We start from the raw sequence: 12651 nt of genomic DNA on the forward strand, positions 1-12651 counted from the left end.
GGTGTAAAAAAAACGTGCACCCGTGTTGAAATGAAACGTGCATTTGGCATCAATGCTGCGGCGTGTAAACTGTTAAACAATGTTTCATGGAACGATCCTTTCCCCCACAGCGATTCGAGGGACAGTCACGATTCGGGATAATATTCGACTCAAGATTCGGTTGTCTTGCTCTCGTTTATGCGATCCAGTTTGATCCATTAGCCTGCAAAGGTAACATTAGCATATCATTTTCAGCACCACCACCAATGGTCAATCCAACTGTTGGATGAAGGCCGACCCCAAGCGGCCGCCTTCTCCTGCGATACAGATTTAATAAAGCAAAAGTACAATTCTTTTTCCACCACAATTCAATCCGCGCATCTCGAGCACACGATCAATCTCAATCGACGCATGAATTCCCCGAAAAACGCGCACTCCGCATCGCACCGCGGCGGCGGCGGCGACGTTAAACTGCTCCGGTCGCCAATTCCCGTCAATGCGTGTTGTATGCGCGCGTTATCTATCTATGCATTGTACGTCCAACTTCTTTCGCGTCCTACGGAGCCGACCGTAGCTAACCGGAGGGGTCCCGTTGACGTGCGCCCCCCCCCCCCCCCGCCCCCCCCCCCCCGGGCACCGTACGCGACACGCCGCTACGGAAAAAACCGCCGCCGTTGGCGCCGAGCAAACGCGTCAAACGGGCCGCCACCCAACGCCCCGTCGGGTCTGCTGCCAGGCCCTCCCTGAAGGTGACGCGGCGGAACCTGACGTGGGAGTGCAACGTGAACTGCGGCTGCCGCATGCAGGAGTACAGCCCCGTGTGCGGCTCCGACGGCATCACCTACTTCAACCCCTGCCTGGCCGGCTGCACGGCCGCCGTCAGGGATTCGGCCAGCGGGGTACAACGCCACACGCGCTTGGCCACTGCAGCTCCACCACTACCACCACCACTACCACCACTACCACCACCACCACTACCACCACCACTACCACCACCACCACTACCACCACCACCACCAACCACCACTACCACCAACCACCAACCACCAAGTGGGCTAAAGTGTGCTCGTTCCCAACGGGCCTGACCAACGGGTTATTTGTTTGTTTATTATCCCCACAGTTGTTGTTGTTGTTGTTGTGAATGTCTGTATGGTGTGTGTGTGTGTGGCCATGTTTGTGCCTATTGCTGCTGCTGCTGCTGCTGCCGTTGGCGGTTCTGCCACAGAGGTAGTCGGAGCCACTTGTAATCCGAGTGCAGGTTGAGCGTTTCATTCCCTCGTGGTTTTGGCCACACGCTACCGCGGAATATCTCTTTAGATGGAGGGGGTTGAAATTAAAGAGTTTGGATGTCTCTGCTGGGTGCCACGGCAGCGAGATGTTAACTACCTCGCCTGGTGTACAGGAAGTCGTGGGTTCGATCCCAACCCTGGACGCCTGCTGCTGTATATTTGGAGTTTGCGTGTTCTCCCCGTAGTCGCGTGGATTGTTCTCGGGGTCCTCCGGTTTTTACCTCCACATTTAGAAACGTTCGTTTAGAGAATTTGGCTGCTATAAATTTCCACACGATAAGCCACTCGGTAGAGCTATCATTTGTGACCAGGCCCCTTTTGAAAATTTACGTTGTGCATCATTATATGAAAAGATTATGAAATCCAAAATGTTCCTTGTACACTGCATCTCGATATATGTGTTGAACTTATTTCACACCGTGTGTAGCCAACCGTGTGATTGGAGTTGTCCGGGAAGGGCAACAAACTGAACACAACAATTCAAACTAGATTCGAACTACATTCGAAGCTTTCGTGACTGCAGGAATTACTCTTTAGTTATTTCGGTAAAGTCACATCGAAAGAAATAAAATAAAATAATAATAGAATACGACGTTTCGATTGCAACACAAGCAACCATCATCAGGTACAAATGAACGAGAAAACAAACTTAGAAAACTTGGAAATATAATGCAATACAACACAGGGAGTCGGCCAACAAAAGTCAACACCCCACCTGATTGATTACGTTCTTTCAAAGATTGCTAAATTTGAGAGAGAGAAAAAGCATAGACATTCAGTTTTAAAGAAATTAGTATCCAATCTACATTTAAAAGTGCATAGCTCGAGTCGCTTCCTAAAACCGGAAGGAAGACCATTCCAGGTAACCGCAGAAGCACATCTGAAAGCGTGCGATGCGGGGACCATTATTGTGCGATGGCTAGCCATAACTATATAATAATGATCACTAAACTCGAGCAATTCAGCCGCTCGCTGTGCTGTGCTCTTGCTCCATGCACCTATTTGCCATCCCCTCTCTCCGCTCCCCGCACCTCCGATTAGCACGGCCGGCTATGCACGGTGCGACAGAGGTTCAACGCACGTGCATACAAAGCGTGAGCGACACGACACAGCTGCCCTGCACGCGACCCGACGTTCGACCGACATTCAATGTAACCTCCCCACTCTCGCTCTCTCGCTCGCTCGCTCCCACTCCGGACGGTCGCAGAACATCCACAACTTCACGGACTGCGCGTGCATCCAGAGCCAGAAGGTGATCGCACAGACGGAGAGCGGCCATCGGGGACACATCCACTTGGTGATCATCAAGACGTTCCTGCACGAGAGCGGACACGCGCTGCCGGGAAAGTGCACCAGAGACTGCCGCACCCTGGTGCCCTTCCTCATCTTCCTCTTCATCGTCACGCTCATCACGGCCTGCGCTCAGCCCTCCGCCATCATCGTCACGCTCAGGTGCTGCGGTCGTTTCCGTGCTAAGCTCGGGCAAAGGTGCGATTGGCTGACGTAGGGGAGAACGCATTTGGAGTGGCGGTTAGGCGGGCGGTTGGCGCACAGCGCACCGCGCCACTGATCTGGCACCCTGAGTTCAATTCCCGGTTACGGCAAACGCCAACAAGTGGCGAGGGATAAATGAAGCTGTCCTGGTCTCCCCCCGCCCCCGCCCCCCCATCACTAACGACCTACACAGACCAGCATGGTGAAGTATGGTCAAACAACCACCGTGATCGATATGGCCTTCATTCAGCAGTGGATTTATATATTTAAAAAATATACATTAGGTTATATTACAAACTCAAAGCCAGTGAGTTCTTTTATTATTTTACATTTAGCTGCTCATGCCTCACTGAAGGACAATGAAGCAGTGAAGTCACAGACCACGAGATAAAGGTGTCCGTACACCACGTTAGTTATGGAGGATTGCTTGACCATACTTCACCGTGCGGGTTGGTGAAGGTGCGGAACCCCAGGACCATTTCAGATATCACTCCCGGCTGGTGTTAACCGTGGCCAGAATTCAAACTCAGGTCGCCAGGTACATAGCGTAGTGTGCTAACCACGGTACAGCCAATTCCCCGCCAAAACAGAGGAAATGAATAAGCACGTTTTAATAGCCCCAGGCAGGCTACGGGTTATCAATAACCGATATTGGTGAAGAATGTGGGAATTGCACAGGGATGGGGAAGCACAATATGATCATTAATAACACCAGTGTGCGATAAGGAGAAATGTTCAATGAGTATGTATCGTCTGATATGGCATATGCTGGGAATTACACCGAGATACAGAAGGAGGAAAGCAGAGGACAAACTGAAATTGGAGTGATCGCATTTTTTTCAAAATATATTCTGACAAGAGCCCGGTACAGATCACGAGCAATAAAAAATAGAAAAGGGGGCACAGAAACCCCGTGGGCAGAAGCCTGAAACGTGGAGCTCACTGGCTGGGGTAGAGGGACAGAAATGTATTACGAATACCTTTTTTATATATTTTTTACCAGGTAAGGCCCATTGGCTCTTTATATCAGACCTTTTTTATATATTTTTTATCAGGTAAGGCCCATTGGCTCTTTATATCAGAAGCGGCCTGGCTATCACAAAAAAGAAACATAGCCTCATGAATTGGATTCTCGTCACGTGGAAATGTATAGCAGCCAAATCCTCTCTAAATGAAATGATCTCACTACCCCACTCGCGGCGTGGGGAGTGCGAGCGTGAGCACACACCTTTTTTTGTTATAATGGGAAGGCGAGGAAAAATGAACAAAAGTTATGGGGGGGGGGAGTGGGGGGAGGGGTGGCAGGAGGGGGTGGGTCATCGTGTTGACTGTCAATAAAAGTAAGCGAGCTTGGGCTGGACACGTCATAGCTGGCAGGGAATTTGGCCGATGGACGAGACTGGTGACGGAGGAGCAGCCAAGAAAGGGCCACACCAATGAGAGTATGACCACCGCCGAGATGGAGCAATGCCACGTGCAGAAGTTTGACTGGATGATGGTGTCCCAAGACCATGAGTGGTGATGATGATCGTTAATGATTGTAACGAACATGCGGTATACTTGTGGTGTACGTGCAATATGCGTTTTGATTTTGACGCGAGTGTTTTTTTTTGTTTACTGGTGCTTTAACATCGTGGAAGACCGAATGATGATTCTCTTTGTCTTGATCCAGATCGGTGGAAGAAACCGAGAGGCCTTTGGCGCTCGGCATGCAGTTCGTGTTGCTGCGCACTCTAGGTACCATGCGATTTCATTATCCGGTAAACTCCGGATAGCCGGACTTTTCGTGTTCGGAATTCAGATTGAGCCAGGCTCGGTCCGGAAACTGGTAAAGCAAAAAATTTTGATTTCATTCTCCAGTAAACCGCGGCTAACCGGACTTCACGTATCCAGAATTCAGACTGAGTCTGGCTCAAAATATCAAAGCAAAGTAAGTATCTGCAAGCCAAAAAGCCACCTCTATAGATAAGCATTTCCACATACTCTCATAAGCCCGACGGCGCTAAGCCCGCACCCATGTTGCACAGCCCCAGGCCACCAGGAGAATGATGACCAAAGTATTCAGTGGCGAGCTTGCAATGTGCAGTCCTGTTACTTTTGAGTAAACCTTGAGGTTAGTTTCAGTTTAAGTTTTCTATTTTTTGGGGGCAAAGGTTCAAGGCGTTGCCACTCGCCTCAGTGACTCATAACTTTTGGTCCGGAGTGTTTCCACAGCTGCATCGTACCATCTGTGGTGAGTACAAAACCACAGTACTGTATACCACTTTTTATACCTATTTTTAATAAATTTTATTTAAAATTTTATTCACGATAAGTGTTAGTGAGGGTTGTTTTTTTAAATATTAGATTAAACACGAGGTGGGACTTTCTCGTATGTATTTAAATATTTTTTTTAATTTTAAACATATTAGCACTCTGGCTGAAACATCCAGTTAGCCGGACCAGATCTCCGCTCTGTTAGCCCAGTTAACCGTGGTTTACGGTGTCTCTCCTTACAGTAAATTGATACTGTTTTTTCATGAGTGTCAATATGGTAAAACCTCTCAAAGCTGCACTCAGGTTAAGGAATAATTCGTCGTAAGCCATACAGTTGGCCGACGTAAATAACTATGAATTTCAGATTTGTTTTCTCTCCCAAAAAAACACTGTTTTGCACGTGGAAACACTGCGTGTGGTAAGCTACGACATGGCGTGCCGATGTGCACAAGTCATTCTAAAGCCGTCTATTGAACTTACGTGCTGCGCAGAATGCGGTGACCCTGCACCCTAAGGTGCCACGCTTATCCATGTGCTCCATTAGTGCTATGTTTTTTTTCTTTTACATTTTACACTTACGTTAAAGGTGAACATAGAATAAACGCTTCAAGTCTGTGAGAATATCTCCGCGTCCTTCCACTTCTAGTGCACCTTACTTCGCCTTTCACGCTGCCTGCTTCAAGGCGACGGCAACTATTCAACCGTGCCTTTTTTCGCCTCTCTATCAGCGGCTGTATTCATACTGCATAGTCAAGGTTTTTGGGTTAGATCGCGTTTTTTTTATAAATGTATCGTAACCCTCCACCACCCGACACAGCCAAACAGTAAAAAAAATGTGTCACGTTTACAAAAGACAAATAGTTCACGACTTTAGCCCACCGGTGTCTTGAAGAGTGAATCAACATCATGAAATTGTGACTATTTAGTTGACAGTTATAGAGTGTCAATTGAAGCTGTTCGGCCGTAAGTCACGCATATAAATGGAATTAAACTGGAGTATTCTCTCACTAATTAATGTATGCCGGACCGCGGCCACAACCGGAAAAAATCTCCACACCACCCCCCCAAAAAAAGTATGTTGGTATGTTGAACTTCTTTCGCACCATACGTAACCAGCCGTGCTAATAGGAGATGCGGGGGAAGGGCAAGGATAGCATGTTTGGTGGGGTGGAGATCTCACGCAGTAAACAAGTCAAGACAAGTTCGTGTTATTTATGCATAAACACGTGCCATCTTTGTGGCACAAATCAGCCACCCTAAGGTGCCATCATCAAATTGATACTCAGACGTGAATGTGGTTTAAAAGGGTTCATTAGGAATGGGCTTCATGTTCATTTAAAGTCTGCCTCTTTTCCTTAAAGCTCATGGTCCAGGCAGGCTACAGCTGACATTGGGAGTTATTCTCCCATTAAACGTTATTTAATTTTTTGTGTTTTTAATGTTGGTGCCATTTCTTAATTTGTTTATTAATTTTGGATTTTGCTTGGTAGTAGAGTTTTCATTTGCCGGGTGTGTATGTGTGCTGATCTTCTTTAGCGCAGTACGTAGCCAAACGCGTACATGGTATTTGGTCCTTGTTGGCATGAACGATGCTAAATTAGAATGAAAGTATTTTTTTAAATCATCATTCCATGGTACTAAAGGAGCGGAGTCTAAGCACAAACTAAATAAAAATAAAGAAACTAAAACACAAAAAGGCAGTTCTATCGGCCCGGCTTCGAGAGCTTTCGCCACGTATTCACGGCGCTAAGCGGCACTTGACACAGCGCGCGTGCCTCCCTCGCTCCCGCCAGCGTACATCCCGACTCCGATCTACTTCGGCGCCGTCATCGACACCACGTGCATGCTGTGGCAGCAGCACGACTGCGGCACCTACGGCTCGTGCCTCGAGTACGACGTCACCTCCTTCCGCTTCGTCTACTTCGGCCTCGTGGCGGGCATCAAGTTCATGGGCTTCATCTTCATATTCCTCACGTGGTACTCCATCAAGCGGCGCGAGGAGCGCGCCTCGCTGGCCGCCGGCGACAAGCCCTCCGCCTCCTCGGCTGACGGGAGGCCCGGCGGCGGCGGCGGCGGCGGGGGCGGGGACCGCAGCGCGCGCATTCGCGGCTGCATGCGAACTCGCTCCTGCCCTTCGTTCGTGACGGGCAACCTCGCCGTCGCCGCGACCGCCGTCGCCGCGGCCGCGGCCACGGCGGCCGATCCGAGGGGTGCGCCCGCCGGCAGCCCGGCGCTGGTCCATCACCGGGACTACAGCGACGGCGCGGCGTCCATCAGCCTGTGCAGCGCCGTGGCGCCGGCCGACTCCAATGACAACGTCGTGTTCGGCAGCACTCGAGTGTAGGGCTTTGTCGTGCTGTTCGGTGTCTTCGTCGTGTGCGTGTGCACGTGGGTACACGCTCACGTGCGTGCTCACGTGCGTGCTTACGTGTGTGCGCGTGCGTGCGTGTGTGCGCGCCGTCGCATCGTTGCACCGAGTTTAAGGGGACAGCGTCGCAATCTGGCGGCGGTGTCTCCACCCAGAGGAAGCCCTAGAGAGCCCCCTGATGGTGGGCTATTCGGCCTACTCTTCCACGTTGGCTCTACACAGAATTTGCAAAGATGGGAGTTAGTGGTGGATGTTGACACCTTACAGACATATATATTGTACGTATGGCGATTGGAACTGTAAAGGGATTATAAACGTGTACGTCTTGCAATATAGAGATTAATCAATATTAGCGTGCCACGTTTGTGCAGCATTTCGTTATAAACCGTAAAAAACGTCACGTGCTAAAAAAAATACATTAAATACCTCGGCTAATAAATACGAAAAAAAGTTACTTAAATTCAACTTCGCAACATTTGGAATTTGCAGCCATATTTACATATATGTGTGTAAACGGTCATGAATAGAGTAGGGGCCAAACTCGTGATGATTTTAGATGAAAGTGTGTTGATGTCTCCTTTACCTGCAAAAAGGAAAGGATGGAATTATCAGCGATGCTGCATGTCAGCTGCTTAATAAATATGTGGATCTGGTCCTATGTATAGAAAGTGTACATTAGATGCAATGCAGCGGCATACAATAACCTGACAATAACATCGCAAACTTTACACTCACTCTAACATATATACCGGTCACTCGGTGCTGTATGGAAAGGTATGCCATCACAATTGCCTGCGCTCAGAAGTAAAATGTTAAACAAACCATGTAAATTATACACTCACTTTTTTGGAGCATCATTCCATCCGCACGTATATAATCATCACTGGTTACACTTAATAATGTCAGTGACGCAAGATGATTTATTTTGGAACGTTACAATCTGCTCACAATTCTACTGTACTAAGACATCATTAAGAGCACACGAATACATATGGAAAGAAATATGCATAAGGAAAACGTATATACAATAAACTGGATATGTAACTCAATAACACTTTAGTTTACATGTGAAACGCGTGTGCTGATGGCTTACGCTCTCATGCTAAGACTAGTTATAACCTTATATGTGTAATGGAACTATAACACTATGCCTACAACGCACATTGATACGAAAAATTTGAAAATATTGTACAGCTACATTCTTAACCTAACGCAAGTTTTCACAGCCGCTTGCGTTGAGCATTTGCACCTCCGATTAGCACGCTTTGGCTACGTGCGGTGCGAAAGAAGTTCAACGTACGTTAATTTATCCTCGTGAAATGTCGCCATGCACGGCTGCGCGGGCATCTTCAGGAGGACAGACAGCTAATCTTACTCGTGTTCATACTCATCCACTCCTTTCCTTGCATTCTTCTGACTTATCAGATTAACAAATTTCGATTGATATAATTCGGCAGCAGTAGTGCGTGGCAAAAAGCTCGAGTGTGTGTGTGAGAGAGAGAGAGTAAAACTGCTCAACACGCGGTCCAACCTGGAATACCACACTTAGATCTATGCTTGACCTGATATTTGCTTGATACGAATCGCTGTGCGTTGATAAGATTGTACATAGTACACGCGCAAAGGTGCATTGTCTGCAAGCGCCGATCTACCGGCGGGATTCGCGAATCGATGCCTTCCCTTGGTAACAATTCTCATGCCTTTGTTTGGCTTGTGACGTTGCGTACCTGTCCAGATGCATTGGATCCATTTGGACAGGTATGAATTAACATATCATTCATATGCAAATCTGATTAAGAATTGCGAAATAATTGCTACCGCAATGTAATGTTTAATTGGATGCAATATTCATTGTGAGTTGTTTTTACTTCTGCTATAAATGTAAATATAAGTGGAACTCATACACTCTTTTAACTCAATGCAGTACTTAACCACAAAAAGCAATTTGATTTCTGTCGAGTGTTTTCAGAAACATTAGCTCAGTGTATACTACACAATTGTAATATATTTATTATTATTGAGATGAACATAAAATATAATGTACGTACTTAAAAAAACACGTTTTTTTGTTTTAGCAACGCGACACCTGTGAACCACTTTGCAAGAATAATGAGAAGAATGGATGGTTACTGGTCTGGTCATTGCTACTTTATAACCGACGATAATTCCCCTTTTACAAATCACCGTTTGATTCACGATCGATTGAGCCTCTACAAATTGAGCTCAATATAAACGCGAGCTCCAGTGTACATATTACCTTGACTTGGGTTCTCTTGAGAATGACATTTATTCACCTGTTGTATAAAAACTCTGACAAATACATAGAGAATGGAGCTTGTCAGCATCGCTCCCAGTGCTCTCGATCTAACACGCGTGTAATGATTCTTTGGTGAATATTGATCGTTGTAGCTTGCGGTACACGTCACGGACACACGTGTGTGAACAATTTACACGTTTTGAGTTTGCGTATGTTGTATGTAACGGATTGGCGTGACTGCTCTAGCCACTGGAAGCCACTACATTCACCGCAATGTAAACACGTGAAATAATTTATTATTGAATTGGGATGCGGAGGGGGGGGCTAATTGTAACACTCCTTATATTAATCCGAGTTTTAAATATTTGGTGACAGAGGTAGATGGGCGACTCGGACATCAGAGCTCAGAGATCCTGGTTTAAAATGTATGTTTTAGAGCAGTGGGTCCTTAACCTTCACTGCAGCCTGCACCTCTTTGGTTCTGAATCTTAAAAAAAAAGTACGTTAATAAATACATAGAGGGTTTGATTAAACAAAGCAGTTGTACTTACGTGCCCGTGCTTAACTTGTGTTTTAGATGATTTACCTTCGAACAAAAAATCTGGCCATGTCTGGCACCCCCAGAAAGGGCATATCGCACGCCCAGGGGTGCGTGCACCCCAGGTTAAGGAGAACCACTGCCCTAGAGCCACCTGCAATTAAGCCGGACTCTCGCGTGTAGTGAGTTTATGGTATCATCCTGTTCACGAGGTACTGCACACACGATGAAAAAAAAACCACCCCAGGTCAAAGCGTTTTGTTTTGTCATTAATGTCGCCTATATTCCCACTCTTGAAAATTACAAACAACATGTTTCACTGTCACGTGACAAATATTTCTCTTTTACAGGGTGGATGAAAAAAGTGTTCCCCCTAATGCAGACAGGAGGTTTGTTTGCTTTAATGGCATTCAAAAGTAGTTCCCGGGACTCTTTTCCCGTCCCCCAAACACAGGGGGCGTTGCAATGCCCCCTTGCAAGAGTTCTGAATGGATTATTCGTCTTGAGACGTAATGCTGATACACACAATAGGAATAACATTGTGTAGAATTTTGTTTATATATAGTGGCTCTGCGGCAATAAAAGTAATGACATCAAAGCACTATTTAAAATAAAATTGTCTTTGAATTGTGGCAGAGCCAGAATTTGTATACGTGGCTTCATTTTTACGCCCATGGTATTCATATTTTATTGAGGCTCTTATTTGGCTATGAATAATTGTGATAAGGTTTAAAATCGGACTTTAATACGACTGCGTACATGAGCAGCGTGTAGAATCTAGTCGGGTTGAAACGTGTGGGAAGAATGGACTCAAATAGCCGAGTGTGTTGTATTTATCGAGAACGACATTTTGCAAGAGATTCAGGGATAACTGTTGTGCTTGAATTACGCTATTCTCCCGCGAGCAGGAGATGGTGACCGATCTTATTGACAATATTGATGCTGTCAGCGTATCACCAAGGCCAACAGAAATGCGCTGTGATATTCAATTACTTTCGGATTGTTTTGCACGTGCATATTAGTATGCCGAACAATTGTCAAGTCTCTCCATCTGATGTGCACGTTTCTACTTTGTCAACGCTACTTATTTTGTCTTGTTTTACATAGAACGTTGAGAGCCCATTCAATTGAGATCCACCGTCTCTTTTGCAAGGGACACTCAGGTGAATAGACTAAACTAGACAGGGATTCTTACTATGATTTAGTCATAATATATTTGCTGGAAATGTTGCCAGCGCTTGTCCTGTTATCAATGTTTATCGATCTATTGCATCCGCTTTATACAGAACACACTGTGCACTCTCACAACACCCTATAGCAGCATGACTGGGCCAGCCGTAGATGCCCCACCGTTCATCCGTGCAAAGGAACTCAGCAACCTATCATTGTTATCACATTGTTCTTCGTCCACTCACGTGTTAAAACCGAACTTTAAAAATAGCGACCGTCTTCGCGGCAGGCGTGGAGAAGCAATGGTAGATTAATAAGGAAATGCGCTTACTTGTAGCTGCAGCCCAGAGTGTGAGTGCAGTGGTCACATTCAAAACGATTTCTGAACCACTGCTTTGTGATGGATTTGGGACAGGTATACATGTGGTTTAGTAACGACATGTGCACTTGTTTACAGGAATTTACAAAGTGTCTGTGGAATTGTATCAAGCTTCATGATAGCACATTTGTTGGTGTAAGACTATACATATTTTATCAGTGGCCCTGTCCTCACAGTGGTCATACTTAGCAATATGCAACTATAATGCAAAATTATGCTAACCAACTTTTTCAAGTGGAATTGATTTTTTTGTAAAATAATTACCACATACAGTCAATACGTTTGTGTGTATATATGTATGTGAGCATAGTGACGTTTGCTTTCGAGATGTGTGTTTATTTTGAAGGGACTGGCTGTAAGAAAATAATCACTTAAGGATGGTGGCAATCAGCGTATGCTTTAAAATGTAAAAAAAAACTGCATGAAATATGTTTATATATAGCTTGACTTTCGATGTATATTTTGCATCTACAATAAATGAAAACAACAGTTGTATGGCTTATTTGCTATGTTTATCTTGAAACGATGCCATAATCATGCCGTGTTTATTTAACAGTCACATTAACCTACGAATAGACATGGTCGTCACCCGGAATTTGACTATTTATGAATTCACTTGTAATTTTCTGTCAGTAATGTGTAGAATAAAAATACAAATCTACGTCGACAAGGCGTCACGTGCCAAGGACAATACTTAGTCACACTTCGGAGACTCTGAGATGAGTTATGATCATCAGCCAGTCACGATCAATCCACTGCTATACGTGGTTTTCTCCGCCAAGGCGTTACTAAGCTATTCTAGATAGGGTCATTCGTACCAGCCTGTCAACAGGCGAGACAAACCTTGCTTCCTTCACCTATCCTCACTGCCTCGCATGGTGAAGTATGGACAAGTCCCCCCCCCTCTCCCCCCATCATGAC

The 12651-nt window shown here is 45.9% G+C and overlaps 1 protein-coding gene across 1 annotated transcript in view; it reads left to right on the forward strand.

The window, feature by feature from the left end:
- LOC116942580 (solute carrier organic anion transporter family member 5A1-like) overlaps window positions 1-12222 on the forward strand; it is a 45223-nt gene extending 33001 nt beyond the window's left edge. Inside the window, exons 6-9 of the mRNA XM_032954657.2 lie at window positions 716-878; window positions 2476-2720; window positions 4435-4499; window positions 6812-12222. Of these exons, the coding sequence (XP_032810548.2) occupies window positions 716-878; window positions 2476-2720; window positions 4435-4499; window positions 6812-7362 (1024 nt within the window). The 3' untranslated portion in view covers window positions 7363-12222. The remainder of the gene's footprint in view (window positions 1-715; window positions 879-2475; window positions 2721-4434; window positions 4500-6811) is intronic.
- Window positions 12223-12651: the final 429 nt, after the last annotated feature.

This window comes from Petromyzon marinus, chromosome 15 (assembly GCF_048934315.1).
Source record: "Petromyzon marinus isolate PM22_M1 ecotype Great Lakes invasive population chromosome 15, UKy_Petmar_22M1.pri1.0, whole genome shotgun sequence".
Classification (NCBI taxonomy): domain Eukaryota; kingdom Metazoa; phylum Chordata; class Hyperoartia; order Petromyzontiformes; family Petromyzontidae; genus Petromyzon; species Petromyzon marinus.